Raw genomic sequence first — 14459 nt, 5'->3', positions numbered from 1 at the left:
CACGAGCAGCAAGTGGGCGAGAGGTCCACAGTAGCATCCCCAGCATCCTCCCTCCCATGCGGTATTTCCAGCCCCCAGCCCGCTTTGCCGGGTCCCCGGCGGGTGCTGTTAGCCCACACTGCCACCACGCGGTCGCTCGGACCCCAGAGCTGTCCCTAAATCCCCTCCACCCCTTCAACCCCTCCGAAACACCTCCCAGGAGCCCCCAACCCTGCCCCATTGCCCCCTGCAACGGGCGATGCTGCCCTGCATCTGCTCCCGCCTCACCCCGGGGGCAGCTGAGGGACAGGGAAGGGGTTAAGGAGCCGGCGAGGAGGAGGAGGATGGAGCTGTAGCAGGGACTTGTCTCTGGCCTTAAGATTAGCCGCTCTGTTTTGCTGCGGAGGGTCTGCTTGAATAATTTAGCTGGGAGGCTCATTAACCAGGCTCTGGCCTTCGTCTGCCGGCTGAAGGCTGGAATAGCCATTAGGAAGAACACGTGTCGTGGACTGGCACAGCCTCCCCTCCCCGCCAGCCCCCTCCATTCCTTCTCCTTCTCTCTCTCCCTCTCCCTCTCCCTCTCCCTCTCCCTCTCCCTGCTCCCTGACTCTGCTGCCCTTGGCTCTCTTGTCATCTGCTTGCTCCCTCCCCAGCCCTGCCCCAGGGACGCCAGCGTGTGTGCAAGCCCCATGTCTCAGTTTCCCCCTGTAGACTGCAGTAAGGTGCTACAGCTGGACGTCTGGGCATCCCACCAGAAATCTTTTCTAGCAAAACCCATCATTACTTTCTGACCATGGGCTCTGCTCTTCAACGCCAAGCCAGGATCCCAGCAGCCCACCCTGGCAGCCTGTGCTCACGGGTTGGCACTCTCCAGAGGGCACAATTGGGCTGCTGTTCCCCATCAGGGTCCTGCTCCAGTCCTGGGTGCATCCTTGAGTGTGTTACATCAGTGAGGCCTCGGCTGCGCCTAAGTGGGGCTGAGGAGACATCCAGGAGACCAGCAGCTCTGCACGGCTCTGCGCCACATTGGGGATTTGCACAGACATGGCTGCAGGGATGTCCCATTTTGCGTTGATGTCTTGAGTCTTTGGCATCCTCCTGGTGCTGCCAGCTCACTGGTGCAGTGAGGGCACCCTTAGCCGACTCGCTGCATCCTTTTCTTCTCTGGCACGGCATGCAGAGGGCTGTTAGGTTGGTTCACAGCTTCCCTGCACCATCAGTATGGGATGCTCCATAGCAACACATGGTGGATGCACAGTGCTGTGGGACTTGTGATTTTCCCTTGCAGCCCTTGGGGGAAGGAGTTTGCCAGCCTGGGGTTGCTCCCTGAACTCTTGCATTACTGCATCCCAGTTTGCATCTCATTTTTGGTAACGGCCATGGCTAAGGCATCTCCCTCAGCAGCAGGGAGGAAAGTGGTGAGCCATGTGGTGGGGACTGCTGCTGGGACCGCAGCGGGGTGGTACGCAGCGATGTTTGCGCTGAGGCTGCCAGATCTGCTATGTTTGTTTCAAAACCTCTGCTTGGAGAGAAGAGTGTGTCCTGGGACATTCTGGGTGGATGCATGGGGACGAGGGCTAACAAAGGAGGGGAAAGAGGGACCACCACAGGTTCAGACAGCCCTTCCGAGGGAACCATGGCGCACCTCCAGCCCGGGGAGTGTATTTCATTGCAAGGTGCTGTGCCAAGGTGCTGCAGTTAGAGCCAAACTCTGCTCTTAGCAATGCAAGTGTCCAGGTACTGAGAGGAGTTTACTTCAGTGTCAGTTCAGATAAGATTTTTACCAACCTACATGGGCAAAATTTATCAGCTGAAAGATATCACATCTCATTCTCCCCCATACACTGGCCCTTGGCATTTTGCAGAGTCTTCCCGCAGCTCTGGCTGTGCTCCTGCAAAGACCACAGAGTACAGGTATAGCCGGGAAAGCCAACACTTGATTGGGTTTAAAATCCTCTTCTGCCTCTAAGCTCTAGAAATGGCTGATGAGGCCAGAGGAAGGCTGCTCCCCACTGCACGCCCTTGCCCTATCTCCAGTTGCGTCTGTGTCCCCTGGGAGGCAGGACCCTGGGGTGGGATGCTCTGCCCCACTGCTGAAAGCATTAACACAGCCAGTCCTCCTGCAAAGCTGAATTTTCTCTGCTGGTTTCAAGTTGTTCCTCCTCGTCTTGCCATAAGCAGTCCTTCTTCCTCCCTTTAAGGACCTCTGGTCTTTTGGAGGATCATCCCTCAACAAGTTTATCACTCCCCAGGGACGTGGCAGAGAAGGCTGTGAGCGCTGTAGCTTAATGGGGTCAAGAGAGCAGCACCTCCTCCCCATCAGCAACGTTTCTGTCACAGCCTTGAAGACGATCTCCCCCGGTACCTGCCAACCTTCTCTGCCACTCCATCTCTCATTAGAGTTGGTGAACTGCCAGGGGAGAATCCGAGCTGCTGTGCACAGCCCAGTCCAAAGCAAGGTCTCATGGAGGACCTCAGCAGCAGACATGGGACAAAGGCCCCCAGATGCCTCCAGCAGCTGATAAACACAGACCAGGCTCGCCTTGTAAACTGTGTCCCCTCCTGAGCTGGCAGCAGTTGAGAGTGGAGGGACATCCCCTTGTTCAGGACCTGGTGATAACCCCACCTCAACGGATAATTGCTCTTTTCTCTTTCCCCGGCAGCCCCTCCGAAGGAGCCAGTGCTGATGTGCCGGTCCAACAACTACCCAAAAGGTTTCTACTGCAGCTGGCACCTGCCCACTCCCACCTACATCCCCAACTCCTTCAACATCTCTGTCATGTAAGTGCCTGGGAAGGAAGGGTGCAGTGGGGTGAGTTTCTGTCCCTGCAGCCTGGAGCAGGTCCCCAGTAGTGCCGTGAAGTCTTGGGGCAGTGGGTCTGACCTGTGCTGAATGTATCAGATTGGTGTCCCAAAAATGAGCCTGGGGAAGGATGCTCCAGGGACATCCAAACTGGATGCTTTGCAATGGGGTTTTGTCCCAGAAAAGTTCCAGTTTCCCAACAGGGGACCAGGAAAGTCCCCAGCTCCCAGATCCCCTTTCCATGGCAATCCTCTCTGCACCACTTGTCCACATGGGAGGTTGTGCCCACTGTATTTTGGCACATTTGACACAGGCATGCTCCCTTCTGCTGTACACTGGCTGTGGCTGGACAGCAGCAGTGTCCCTCACCTAGAACTGGCCATGGCATGGCATCGTCCCCTACCCTGTGCCCAGGTCCTGGCACAGCCTTTATACATGCTGGTGCTATGCATTTTCTTCTGGGGCTTGTGTCATGAGAAGAAAGGAGATGCTGTTCCTCTGACGGGAGGGACAGAGCCAACCCCAATGCCAGCAGCGTCTCATCCTTTCCTTGGGGCCAGTGTGAGGACATTCACCACAGTCTCTGTGCAGGCTTAAGATAAAACATCACACACATGAGCCCTCAAAATTCCCCGGCAGGAGGAAAGCAGCCCTTTGGCTGTGGCAGGGGCTGGTGCATGCGACACCGCAGGCAGAGCAGGGACACAGTGCTGTTCTTTCTGCCTCCTGCCTCCAGCAGCATGGTTGCATCCCCACCCCAAGCACTGCTCTGTAGGTAACAGCTCTTCTCACCCCTGCTTTCCAGACACGGCACGAGAGAGATGGTCTGCGAGAAGGATGTCTTTCCCAAAAACAGGTGTCACATCAGATACCTCCAGCTCTTCTCGACAGTGAAGTACAAGGTGACTCTGACAGTCACGAACGCTCTGGGCAAAAACTCCACCACTGTCACCTTTGACGAGTTCGCCATAGGTAACTTCCACGGCAGCAACTGGCCTCTCCGAGTCGGTGTTGGGGTTGGCTTGCTCTGCATGCAGCGTTGCCCGCCGGAGTGATGGGCCAGGGAAGGAGCAGGTTCTCCAGGTGGAGACTCTGCCTATCCGTGCATGAGATGGAGCCAGGGTCTGAGCCACTCTGGCATCCTCCTTGAGCCTTCCCTGATTGTCCCGGCCCTGCTGTAGCTGGTGCCGGCACCTGAGCATCCTGGGGGACCCAGGCAGGATGCCCACAGGCAGCCCCCATGCTGGTCACATCAGTGGCCTGGTACCCTGCCTGGTCCCCAGTGGTCCAGGTCTCCCACGGTTGCTGAGCTCTTCCCTGCTTGGGGGCTGGGGAAGCGGCTGCCATGTACCAGGGCAGCAGGCTGTGGACCTGGTGTGGTCCAAATGGTATTGCCCTTCTTGCCCCTCTGAGCATTCCTAAAAGAGAGGTTTGGTGTTTGTGCTGGAAGCGGAGTCATTGAAGTTAGGATTGGAAGAGAAATTGAAATGTCCCATCCTCTTGCCCCCATCCCTAGGCAGGCTAAAGCCCTACTGAAGTCATCCTCCACCAGCCTTTACCTAACATGCTCCTAAAAACCCTATTCCCCCCTTTGCACCTCTTCACTGCCCCATCTGGGTGGTGGATGCTGTGCAATGTGGGACGGGGAGCAGCAGGCGCTGGGAGAGGGGGTGTCTGTGCCGCCGGCTGTGCCACAGGGATGCTGCCCGACTGTGTCCAGACCCATGGTGTGGGTGCTCCTCTAACTGTGAAGGACCAGCATGGACTGGGGAATTCAGTGCCAAGCATGGCAAAGCAGGGAGCTGGGCACAACAGTTTTGCCACCAGCCAAAGACGGATTACAGCTGGTGCTGTGACAAGAGTGTTCATCCTCAAAGAACAGGAAAAATGGGAGAGAATAGGAGTTCAGGAACACGTCGAAAAACAATTTGCTGGTTACATGTGGCAATTACTGGACCGGAAAAACAAATAAATGAATCCTTGAAGTGCAGCCAGCAGTCAGTCTTTGCCTTCGGTGCGGTGCATGTCCCAGTCCCAGGCGGCTGGAAGTGCCGGAGCGCAAGAAGAGGAGCTCCACTGCTATGCCAGATTTTCCCTTTCTACCCCAAAGCCTGGAAAACGTCAAAAGATAAAAAAGGTGCCAGCTCTGAACAGAGCGGGGAAATTATTTTGGAGCAGGGACTGTCCTGCCATGTCCCTGCAGCCACAGTCGATATCTGGAGCTTGTATTCATCACTGCATTGAGAACATTGATAACAAAGCAAGGAGCTTAACAGAGAAGTGGTGGAGTTTCAGTCACTTGGGTGCCTTTAAATGGAAATTGTTGTGTTTGTGGAAGATACACTCCTTAAAAATGAAGGTAACCTCCAGCCTGTGGGGCCCAGGGCAGCAATTAAGCTGCATTTTCCAAGTTCCTTGCATTCCCTCCTGCAGGAGTTCAGGGCATCATCCTGTAACATCTGCATCCCACCCATGCCCTCCCTGGCTTCCCAGACATCTGATCCTCCATCCAGCACGCAAGGGCAACCCCCCTGGGAAGCACACCCAGCTGCGAGCCCCGGGCATCCCGGCACCAGCACAAGCCGGATCCAGCCCAGCAGTTTGAACTCAGCCCGGGTCGGAGGAGCAGTGAGCAGAGGCCAGTGCTGCCCTGAGCCAGCCATTAGCACGGGTGCAATATCGCTGCCTCTTGCAAGAGTGCCTGGAGGGGTGCAGGGTGCCTGGACACGTCCCGGCTGTTGCAGTGGGAGGTGAGACCCCCCCGGCACCACCTGGCAGATGTTCTAACACCCTCCAGACGGCACTCAGGGAAGGGACGGTGTGCCGGTGCTGTTAGGAAGGGCTGTGTCCTTCACCCCAGAGCCAGCCCGCTCGCATAAATGCTTCAATATCTGGTGACCTTAAAATCTCCACATTCTGTACAGCTATGAAATTCTCTTCCTCAGGATTTGGTATGGCCGCCGTGCATAAGAAGCAAAGATGCGGTGGTGATTGAGTGTTCAAGCAGGCAGTCGACAGGCTTAGCAGAGTCATTACAGGGTGAACTCAGCTGCTGCCAATCAACAGCCACCTACCCTGAACGGAGCTTCTCCTTGTGCCGTCCTGGTGTTTCCAATTAAAACAAGTGCATTGCGTTACTGTATTTTGCCACACAGTTTTGCCCCAGGTTGCTTGCTTTCTTTACAGAAGCCTCCGCATTTCGGTGTCTCTTTTGGATCTCTTCTCTGCGGCTGCAAACCTGGGGCTGTGTCCCAGCATGGGGGTGCTGGCAGTGTGGATCTAGCTGGACTGAGATCTCATTTTGGAAGTTGTGCTGTGTTTTGCTCTGCTAGATGGAGGGCTGGAAAACCTATGGCTCAGGACAAAGCCATTGCATCGACTTATTGGAAAAATGCTGCGTGGGAGCATTGCGACATGTGCACGCATCCTGCTAAAATGGAGAGACGGTGTCAACCAGCAAATGCATGATGCTTCTTCTAAAATCCTAGGGTTGGGAATATCAGAGCCTGCCTTGTGTTTTCCCCTTATCCTAGAGAAAACCATCACACCTTTTGCATGGAGGTTAAACCCCAGCCATGAAGCCCTGATCTCATACGCTGCTGGGGACAGAGCAGCCTGGAGCCAACGCGAGAGCAGTGCAGGGCCACCAGCTCTCCCTCCCGGCACCATCTGAGCCAGAAGCAGACCCACTGCTGGGTTGGACCACCCACCCAGCCTGGGCAAACATAAAAAGTCCCCTGTGAAGGAGTGACCTCCTTTGGTTTTGCTTCCTCTCTCCTTCCTCCCTCCTTGGAGCCCCCAGCAGAAAATCCCTTCCCCAGCCTCTCAGAAGATGGGCTCTAATTGAGTGGAAAATGACTGGTACTTTCTTTTGCTATCCCAAGCCCATGCCTTGCTGGCGGTCGTGCCGTGCTGGTTATTAGCAACCAGCTGCGAGGGGTCACTCTGCATTGTCATTTTCAATGATGACTGGAAAAGCTTTTCCAGCCCTCTGGCCCCCATCCCTCATCGGTAGGAGATCTGGGCTGCCTTCCTCCTCATCTTGCTCCTGGAAATTGTTTTCATAATTACGTCTTCTGCAAAGGTATCGATATTAATAAAGGTGACCATGGGGAGGGCAAAGTTCTGCAAAGCCCTGCAGACATCAGGGCTCCAGCCTAAAGCAGGAGGAGGTGGGAAAGGGGTTGGAGGAGCTGGAGGGGAGAGAGCCTGCAGGCAGAGGGAGGTGCCAAGGAGGAGTGAGGTGGTGTGTCAGGAGCTGCCACCTCCCTCATGGTGGCTAGGACAGCATAAGGACGTTTGTGGCCCTCCAGGACACACCACCACCTTCCTCACTTGTGTTTCAGCCCAAGAACCAGGTAGCTGGCACACGCATCCCCAGGAAAGCAGGGACATCACCACCACGCAGCAAAGCCAGCATCCCACCTCAGCACCTTTCTCCTTGTGTGAGCCTGGGGCAAATTAGCAGAAGATGCACAGCATTAAAAGGAGGAAAGCAGCTTTGGATGGGGCCTTGCAGGCATGGCTGCCTTCCCCAAATCTGCCACCCATCCCTTGTGTGACCTTGGGAAGGTCATTGATCCTCTCAGCTCCGACTCTGGGGTGATTAAGATGCAGCGCGTCTCGGAGGGGCTGCATGAGGACAAACGTGCCCATGTCTGTACGAAATTCAGAGTCTCTGAACACGGGTATACAGTTGCCTAGGCAGAAGGTCAGTTCAATTCATACTACTTAGGGAGGCAGAATTAAATTACCTAGACTGACATTTGGCTAAGACATGGAGTTTAATATCCCTCTGCTCATGGAAAATGCCAGGGGATATTTAACGGCCACAAGGGATCCATTTTAGCGCTCGTTGGAGAGGCGGGATGGGCGACGGGCCCCTCTATGCTGCAGGGTCTCAGCTGCTTTTCTGAAACACCAGCTTCATTTTGAGATGTGTCTAACAACAACCAGGGGTGGTGGGTAGCTAAAGATTTGCAGTTAAGCGTGAGTATGCAGAGCCTTTAGGAAAAGCTGCTCTCCGCGGCTCTTCTTGCACACTGAGCCCTTCCTTGGATGCAGCAGCCAAAAACCAAGCGGGAAGAGCTGTGAGTTGCCTCCCAGCCAAGTCCCCTTCCCAGGAATGTCTGATGATGCTCCCTCGGCTCTGCGGGATAATATTACATCTGGTTTTGTAGCCACTTAACCAGTACTCAGCCTAATGCCCATCGTCCATTATTATTATTACTATTATTGCTTTTATTATGTTACTGCCTGCAGGCCCTCACTGAGGACAGGGCTCTATTATGCTGGCTGATGTACAGCCAGACAGCCCCTGCCTCACCATGTGCAGGCTAAATGGAGGCAGACAAAGGCTAGGGAAGGAGGAGCACTTGTCCCCGTGTGCGGAGCCCAGACCCATGAGGCTGCAGAAGATAAAGGACTCCTTCAAGGTCACGTAGAAATCGGGGAGCTGGACATAGCCCATCACTCCTCACTCCTCAACTACCCTCTGCAGGACCAGCCCTGATGTTTCCCATGATGAGCACGGCATGGTGAGGTCTGTCCTAAAAAACATAGGTCTGTCCTCACTGAACCGGCTGCGGTCCCCTCTCCTGGTCCTTGCATCACTTGGAGGGATGTGGCAGGAGCAGCTCTGGCTTTGTGCTTTTGGAGGGGCTGGCATTGCTCCACTTTCTAGCCTGGGCAGGAGTCCCACGGATGGGAGGACGCATGAGGAGGTAGCAGGGACTGCTGATTTTCCCATTAACCTGCAGCGCTGTTTGAAGGCTCGCCGCAGCCAGGAGCGCAGCGGCCTTCAATGGCTGGGCTCTGCCGTGCTCACTCAGAGCCAGGGCAGCCCTCCTCTGCACGCCAGGGATAGTCTCCAACCTGCAAGGGGTGGGCCTGGGGGGTCACATCCCAGCAAAAGAGGCAGGCGACTTCCACCTCAGCATCAGGTCACCGTTTTTTTTGCTTTTCTCCAATCCACCATAGTGGCATCTCTCATTGCTGCCCAAGCACATGTGCCGTTCCCAGCACAACTGCATTTAAGCATCCCCCTGCCATGGCTCCAGGCTGGCATGCCAAAAAGCAGGGGCTAGGCTCCCTGTGTTACTCCAGGGAGCATCCCATCATGTCTATCTATCCCCAGCCCAGCACTTTCCTTCCCACTTCCTCACTGCAGAGCCGCATTTCGCAGTCATCTGCATTCGTTCAGTCGACCAGACTTGTTTTGCAAACTGAGTCCACCGAGCCAGCAATGGATTTGTACTTTTCTGTATGCATTTGGACTCCCAAGTCCCTATCGATGGAAGCTGATGTCCAGCCTGAGCCTTGGGATTCGAAGTGAGCAGAGAAATTGCTCAGCCATCTGGAGTAGCTCAGCACGGCGCAGCCCCAGCAAGTCATCCCTCCTGCCAAGGATAAAGCTGTAAATGGAAAATTGTGTCCCATCCTGCTGCAGAGAGGGGTCAGTGGGAGCTGGGAGGTGGCACTAGGCACCTGTGGTCAGGCACATGGGTGCTTGCTCACCAGCCTCTCCCCAAGCCTCCAGGAGCGTCCTCTGAACACCAAATGCAGTGGGGATGGAGGAAGCTGTCCAGTCCTCCTTGCACCCACCATGTCAGATGGAAGGCAATGGGAAGCAGAAAAGGCTGTCAGGGTGGTGGTGAAGATGACAAGGAAGGACTGCAGCAGGGTGTCTGCCAGGGTGCTGAGCAGGAGGGCTGGGGAGAGGGAGGTGGTGATGGGCTATATCTTGGAGAGAACAGGGCCAATTCTGGGTCCCACCAAGGTGGTTGGGCTGTGGCTTCATTTCAGTGCCACGCTCTGCCTCACCCACAGTGAAGAAATCGGGTTTGAAGGCATCACAGGCTGGTTTCTCCTAAGAGGAACAAGCAGAGGTAGCGAATGGCACACGCACGACTCCGCTTGCAGCAGACTGGCCCCACATCAATGCCTGGTCCCACACAGCTTCAAGCAGAGCTAGAGGTGCCCTTCATGCATAGGGCAGGGCTGCAGGCAACAGGCAGGCAGGCTAGCAAGGGAGCAGCTCACTCATCACCACCACCTCCTTCCTCTCCCAGGGGAGGCAAAGGCCCTGTGTGGACATCACCTGCCACCCGCAGCTGGTGAGCCCCTGGGGTCAGCATGGAGGAGAAGACCTCTGAGTGCAGGGCAGGACCTCTGCCAGGCAGAGAGGGGCTCCCCACAGCCCCAGCATCCCTCCTCCATGCTTGGGAGTGGAGTTTGATGCTGGCACTTTCACAAGCTGCTGCTCAAGGTGGTCAGAGCCAGGGGACCATTACTTAGTCCAGAGATTTTTGGGCCAGGGGGAATCTATTGGCCTGCATGTGGACTTTGGAGGGGGATAAGAGCCCTCTCAGGACATGAGGACTCATGTGCATGGCTATTCTTAGAGTGCACAGAGAGAGCCCTCTTCCACCTGCAGCACAGCAGTGCACCCAGCTCCCCATTCCCAGCTCCTTCCTGGCCATGAGAAACGGAGAAGCGTGGGTGTACCCAAATCTCAGTCTTTTTGTAGCTTTGCTATTGCAAATTGGGAGTTTGAGCCGTCGGGAGTTGAGCAAACCTTTGGTGAGGAGCAAGGCTCACTCTGCAACAGGCAATGCCGTGCATCACAGCCCGTCTGTGATTTGCTCCCAGCACTCTAAAAGTAGCTGCAACTTCAAAGCACATTGCGTAGCTTGCAGCCAATTAATATTCACTTGAAATACTTGTCGGGTAGCAAGAAAATAACCCCAGTATCTCAAAAGCAGAGCAGGGCTGAGAGAGAGATACCTAGGGTGGAAGGTGACCACAGCAATCTTTTGCCTTTGGCAAATATGATGTGCCAACACTTTGAATCCCCCAAACCCCAGCCCTAAACCCAAGGGCCAAACTCTGCCACATTACCACATGGTAAGTGGGTTTGAATGTGGGTCAGACCACCAAAAATCATGAGGTGTGAGGAAAGTGCAGGATTTGGGCTTGGTGGGCTCCTCGCTCTGACCCAAGTAGACCTGGGGAGGAGGGATGCTCTCTACACTCGCCAGGTTGTTTCCATGTCTCTTCAGCAGTGGCACCTCCTTGACGGTGGTTATTTTGAGCTAGGACAGCCATACCACTGACCTAGAGAAGAAAAGGTGATTTGCATCTAATTAGTTTAGGAAAAGGATGTTCTGTATGTTGGCTGCTCCCCTTGGAAAACACACGGCGCAAAGCCCAGGCAGCTGTGCCAAGGGGTGTAGGGAAGGATGCCATGTGCAAACCTTTACCAGCCACCCTCTTCTCTTCCAGTAAAGCCGGACCCGCCGGAGAGCGTGGTGGCCAAACCCGTGCCCAATAACCCTCGGAGGCTGGAAGTGTCATGGCAAAACCCCTCATCCTGGCCCGACCCCGAGTCTTTCCCGCTCAAGTTCTTCCTGCGGTATCGGCCCCTCATCCTGGACCAGTGGCAACACGTAAGTGATGCTGAGCTGTCCGGGACAGGAGGGAACGGGGGGAGCTGGTGCCTGGGAACAAGTTGCACTGGGAACAAGTGGTCAGGGACCAAAAAAAATGTCTGTTTACTGCCCAGGCAACCCAGATTTTTTTCCTCTCCTTCTCTGTCTCTCCTCCCTCCCTTCTCTCTTCCTCTCCATCTTTCTTTTAACTCACATTCTGCCTACAAATGGCTCTGCAGGTTTTCCCTGCTCCGCATTTTCATCCACGGCCCCTATCTACTTTCCATACATATGTTCTATATAAAACCTGCCAACGAGATGTAAAAGGCATTTAAAGTATAAATGTCACCACATTTAAATGCGCCTCTGCCACATTTAGATTTTGAACTGAAGATAAAATACCGCTTGCCGTAACTCAGAGCACAGTCACGGAGCGATTGCCGCGATGTTATCGTATTTCTTACTTTTATTTCTTGTTTCTTTAAAAAAAAAATAGTCAGTGAAATCCTTGGCAGCCTGGAGGACAGATTTCATTTGTTAGCTGCAGGAAGATAACGAATAGGCTTTTTTTTTTCCTCTGTGTGCTTCTTGCATGCTCAGCTTGTGAAGGAAAGCAATCTGCTGCTCGAGGAGAGTTGCTGCTACGCTGGCATGGCTCATCCAGCATCCCCTCTGCACTCAGCTGGGCCAGTCGAAAGCCAATTACGTTCTTTGCTTGATAAAGCATATTGCCCCCCGCCCCCTCAAAAAAAGAGAAATAGGAGGCAGCACCCGGTCCCCTGGGAGCTCACTTGTGTTGTGGAGCCGAGGGGGATTTTCTGCCGGCCAGCTTTTCCTAAGGAGAGAAACGGCTGAGAGAGAGGATGGCAGGATTTGTTTGTGTCTCTGCAAGATGGCAGTATCTCAGCGACTTTTTCATTTTGCCTTCCTTGGGTTTTTTGACAAGTCAGCACCACAGGTTGTGTTTCAGATTGAAGCGTTTGCTGATGGCTTTGAAAATCATTGGGAGAGGGTTTTCCTGCTTGTCTCTTTGCCCTTAGCTTCCCTCCTGGGAGCAGGAGAGCATCCATGGACCGTCCCGAGGGGTAAGAAAGCAGAGGTGGAGATTGGGTATTAGTTTGCTGTGGATACTTTTTTTCACTTGGGGGGGAAATGCTTGAATTGTAGAAGCTGTGAGAAAAGGGGAAGAATTAATGGGAAGTACCAAACACAATGTCATTTTTTTCAGGGTGTGAAACTGTTGTGGAAAAAGCTGATGTTTTTATCCTGCCACAGCCTGATTCAGCCAAGCACCCTGCAAATGTAGGGGTTTGCACCCAAAAATGTTGCGAGAGCCAGTGAGCTGCCTCCCACCTCGACACCCTCAGGGGGGACAGTGTGGCCTCCCCAGTGCTCTCAGACAGGCAGCAATGGTGGGAAATACATGGAGGTGTTAACAACACTGGTGGCAGGGCAACCCTGGCTGGAAAAGGCAGTTCTAGAGCAGTAAAAATTTTATTTCTCCTATTTAAAGATACCCTGAGCTGCAGAGAGGGCTTGAGGTACCATGCCTCATGGTAGGTGCAAGGAGGGCCAAGAAGGGCTCATTTCCAAGCATCCCAGGAGGGCACAGCAGTCCTGAGTACCGCTTTTAATCAATATCTCCTTGCAAGAGACATGTCCCCCGTCACTGACTGATGGAGAAGTGTGTTTGGGGAATAATTTGCTCGGCAAGCAAGTGCAAGCATTCAGTGAGTGAGGTACCAGCCTTGTTTTCTGACTCTCTGCCCCACCGGCTGGGTAATGAAAAATCTGATTTGTGGATGATTTGAGGAAAACTGCCACTATTCATCAGATGAATTATTTGCGAAGCCTAATTCAATCAGCTCCCAAACACCAGGGGTTGGCAGCGCTGCAGCAGCCAGAGCTGCTCTGAGCCCAGACCCCCTTGGCACGCTCAGCCTGCTTAGCCCAGCTGGGCACCCTGCAAATGCAGGAGTTTGCACCCAAAAGTGAACCCCACCGATGCCAGCATGCTGGGAGCATGCCCAAGCCATGCTGAGGTCTGCTTTGCTTGACCTATTGCTTGTTGGCATTTTGGGGGGTGTCCCCATTCCCCCAAATCCAGCCAGGAAAGGGAAGGACATGGTTTGGTAGGGCCAAGCCTAGCTCAGCCATCCAGCTCATCCTACGGTGGTGGTGTTGGGTGTCTCTTGAAGGGACAAGTGCCCTGAGAAAGGATGCAATGGTCATGTATGCCGTGCTTGCATGGGGGTGTCTTAACTCTCTTAACCGAGGTGAAGGTCTCCTGCTACAAGCTGGCTCCCATCTTGGTTCTGGCTGTCCCCGCTGGCTGCCGGCATGGAAAAGCCATTGCACACAACTTGCTTGCTGACAACATGACAGCTTGGGAGCCTGGCGCGGAGAGGAGAAGTGTCCACCAGCAGCCAGGAGGAGCTGGGTAACCTCATGCTCTGGCCCATCCCTGTGTGCCCAAGGTCCCGATGCTGAGCCCCGTCCTTGCCTCCTCGTGGCAACCCATCCATGCACTGGCCGTGGGTTTTAAGCATCTCCTGCCACCCCCTTGGCAGCCCTGCAGGAAGCCCAGCATCCCTGTGGGAGCAAACCCACAAGGGAGCACCGGAGACTGCCCAGAGCCAGGAATATCCATGCAGGCCCTGCTCACATGTGGCATTTCTTGGCAGAAGCAGCAGCTCCCCTTTCTCTCCTCCACCTCCCGTTATCTTTGCAGGGTCTGATTTATGCACAGCACCTCAGCAGGCAGGACTGAATGAGCACTAATAGGATCAGATGGATGTCGAGCTGTCGAATACCATAGGGCCTGATTCAATCAGCGCCTGCTTTCTCCCAGGCTCTTCCTTTCAGGATTTTAATAATGCCAGGGCTTGGCACCAGAAGATGAAGCCATCCGTGGTGGGAGTGGTGGATCTTACTGAGACCACCACTACGCAAGCTAGCCATAAGTGCAATTTCCCCCCAGAGAGAGCCAAGCAATGTTTGGCCCAAGCATCCCCTCCATCAAGCAATATCTGGGGCTGACCCAGGGTCGGTGGGACACCCTCATCCCCTTCCCAGTGCTTTGCAAAGGTGGGTTTGAGCCCCAGCATGCCATTTGCACTCCCTTTCCCCTGCTCAGCACCACCTTTCTGCTCAAGCCACTTAGCAGCTCTCGTGTTGCAGTTTGCTCTGGGAGTTACGATGATGTGCTCTGGGAATTATTATCGTGGAGGGATGATGATGATGAGTTT

The 14459-nt window shown here is 54.4% G+C and overlaps 1 protein-coding gene across 6 annotated transcripts in view; it reads left to right on the top strand.

Annotated features, from left to right (window-relative positions):
- The window catches only part of CNTFR (ciliary neurotrophic factor receptor), a 212789-nt gene that overhangs the window by 185380 nt on the left and 12950 nt on the right, over positions 1-14459 (top strand). For all 6 annotated transcript variants that reach the window (XM_030005484.2, XM_030005486.2, XM_030005485.2 and 3 more), the window contains 3 exons: positions 2643-2760; positions 3588-3754; positions 11066-11229. In XM_030005484.2, the coding sequence (XP_029861344.1) occupies positions 2643-2760; positions 3588-3754; positions 11066-11229 (449 nt within the window). The remainder of the gene's footprint in view (positions 1-2642; positions 2761-3587; positions 3755-11065; positions 11230-14459) is intronic.

This window comes from Aquila chrysaetos, chromosome Z (genome assembly GCF_900496995.4).
Source record: "Aquila chrysaetos chrysaetos chromosome Z, bAquChr1.4, whole genome shotgun sequence".
In the NCBI taxonomy this organism is placed as follows: Eukaryota; Metazoa; Chordata; class Aves; order Accipitriformes; family Accipitridae; genus Aquila; species Aquila chrysaetos.
Note: the sequence above shows the minus strand (reverse complement) of the source record. Positions and strands in the feature narration are given on the sequence as shown.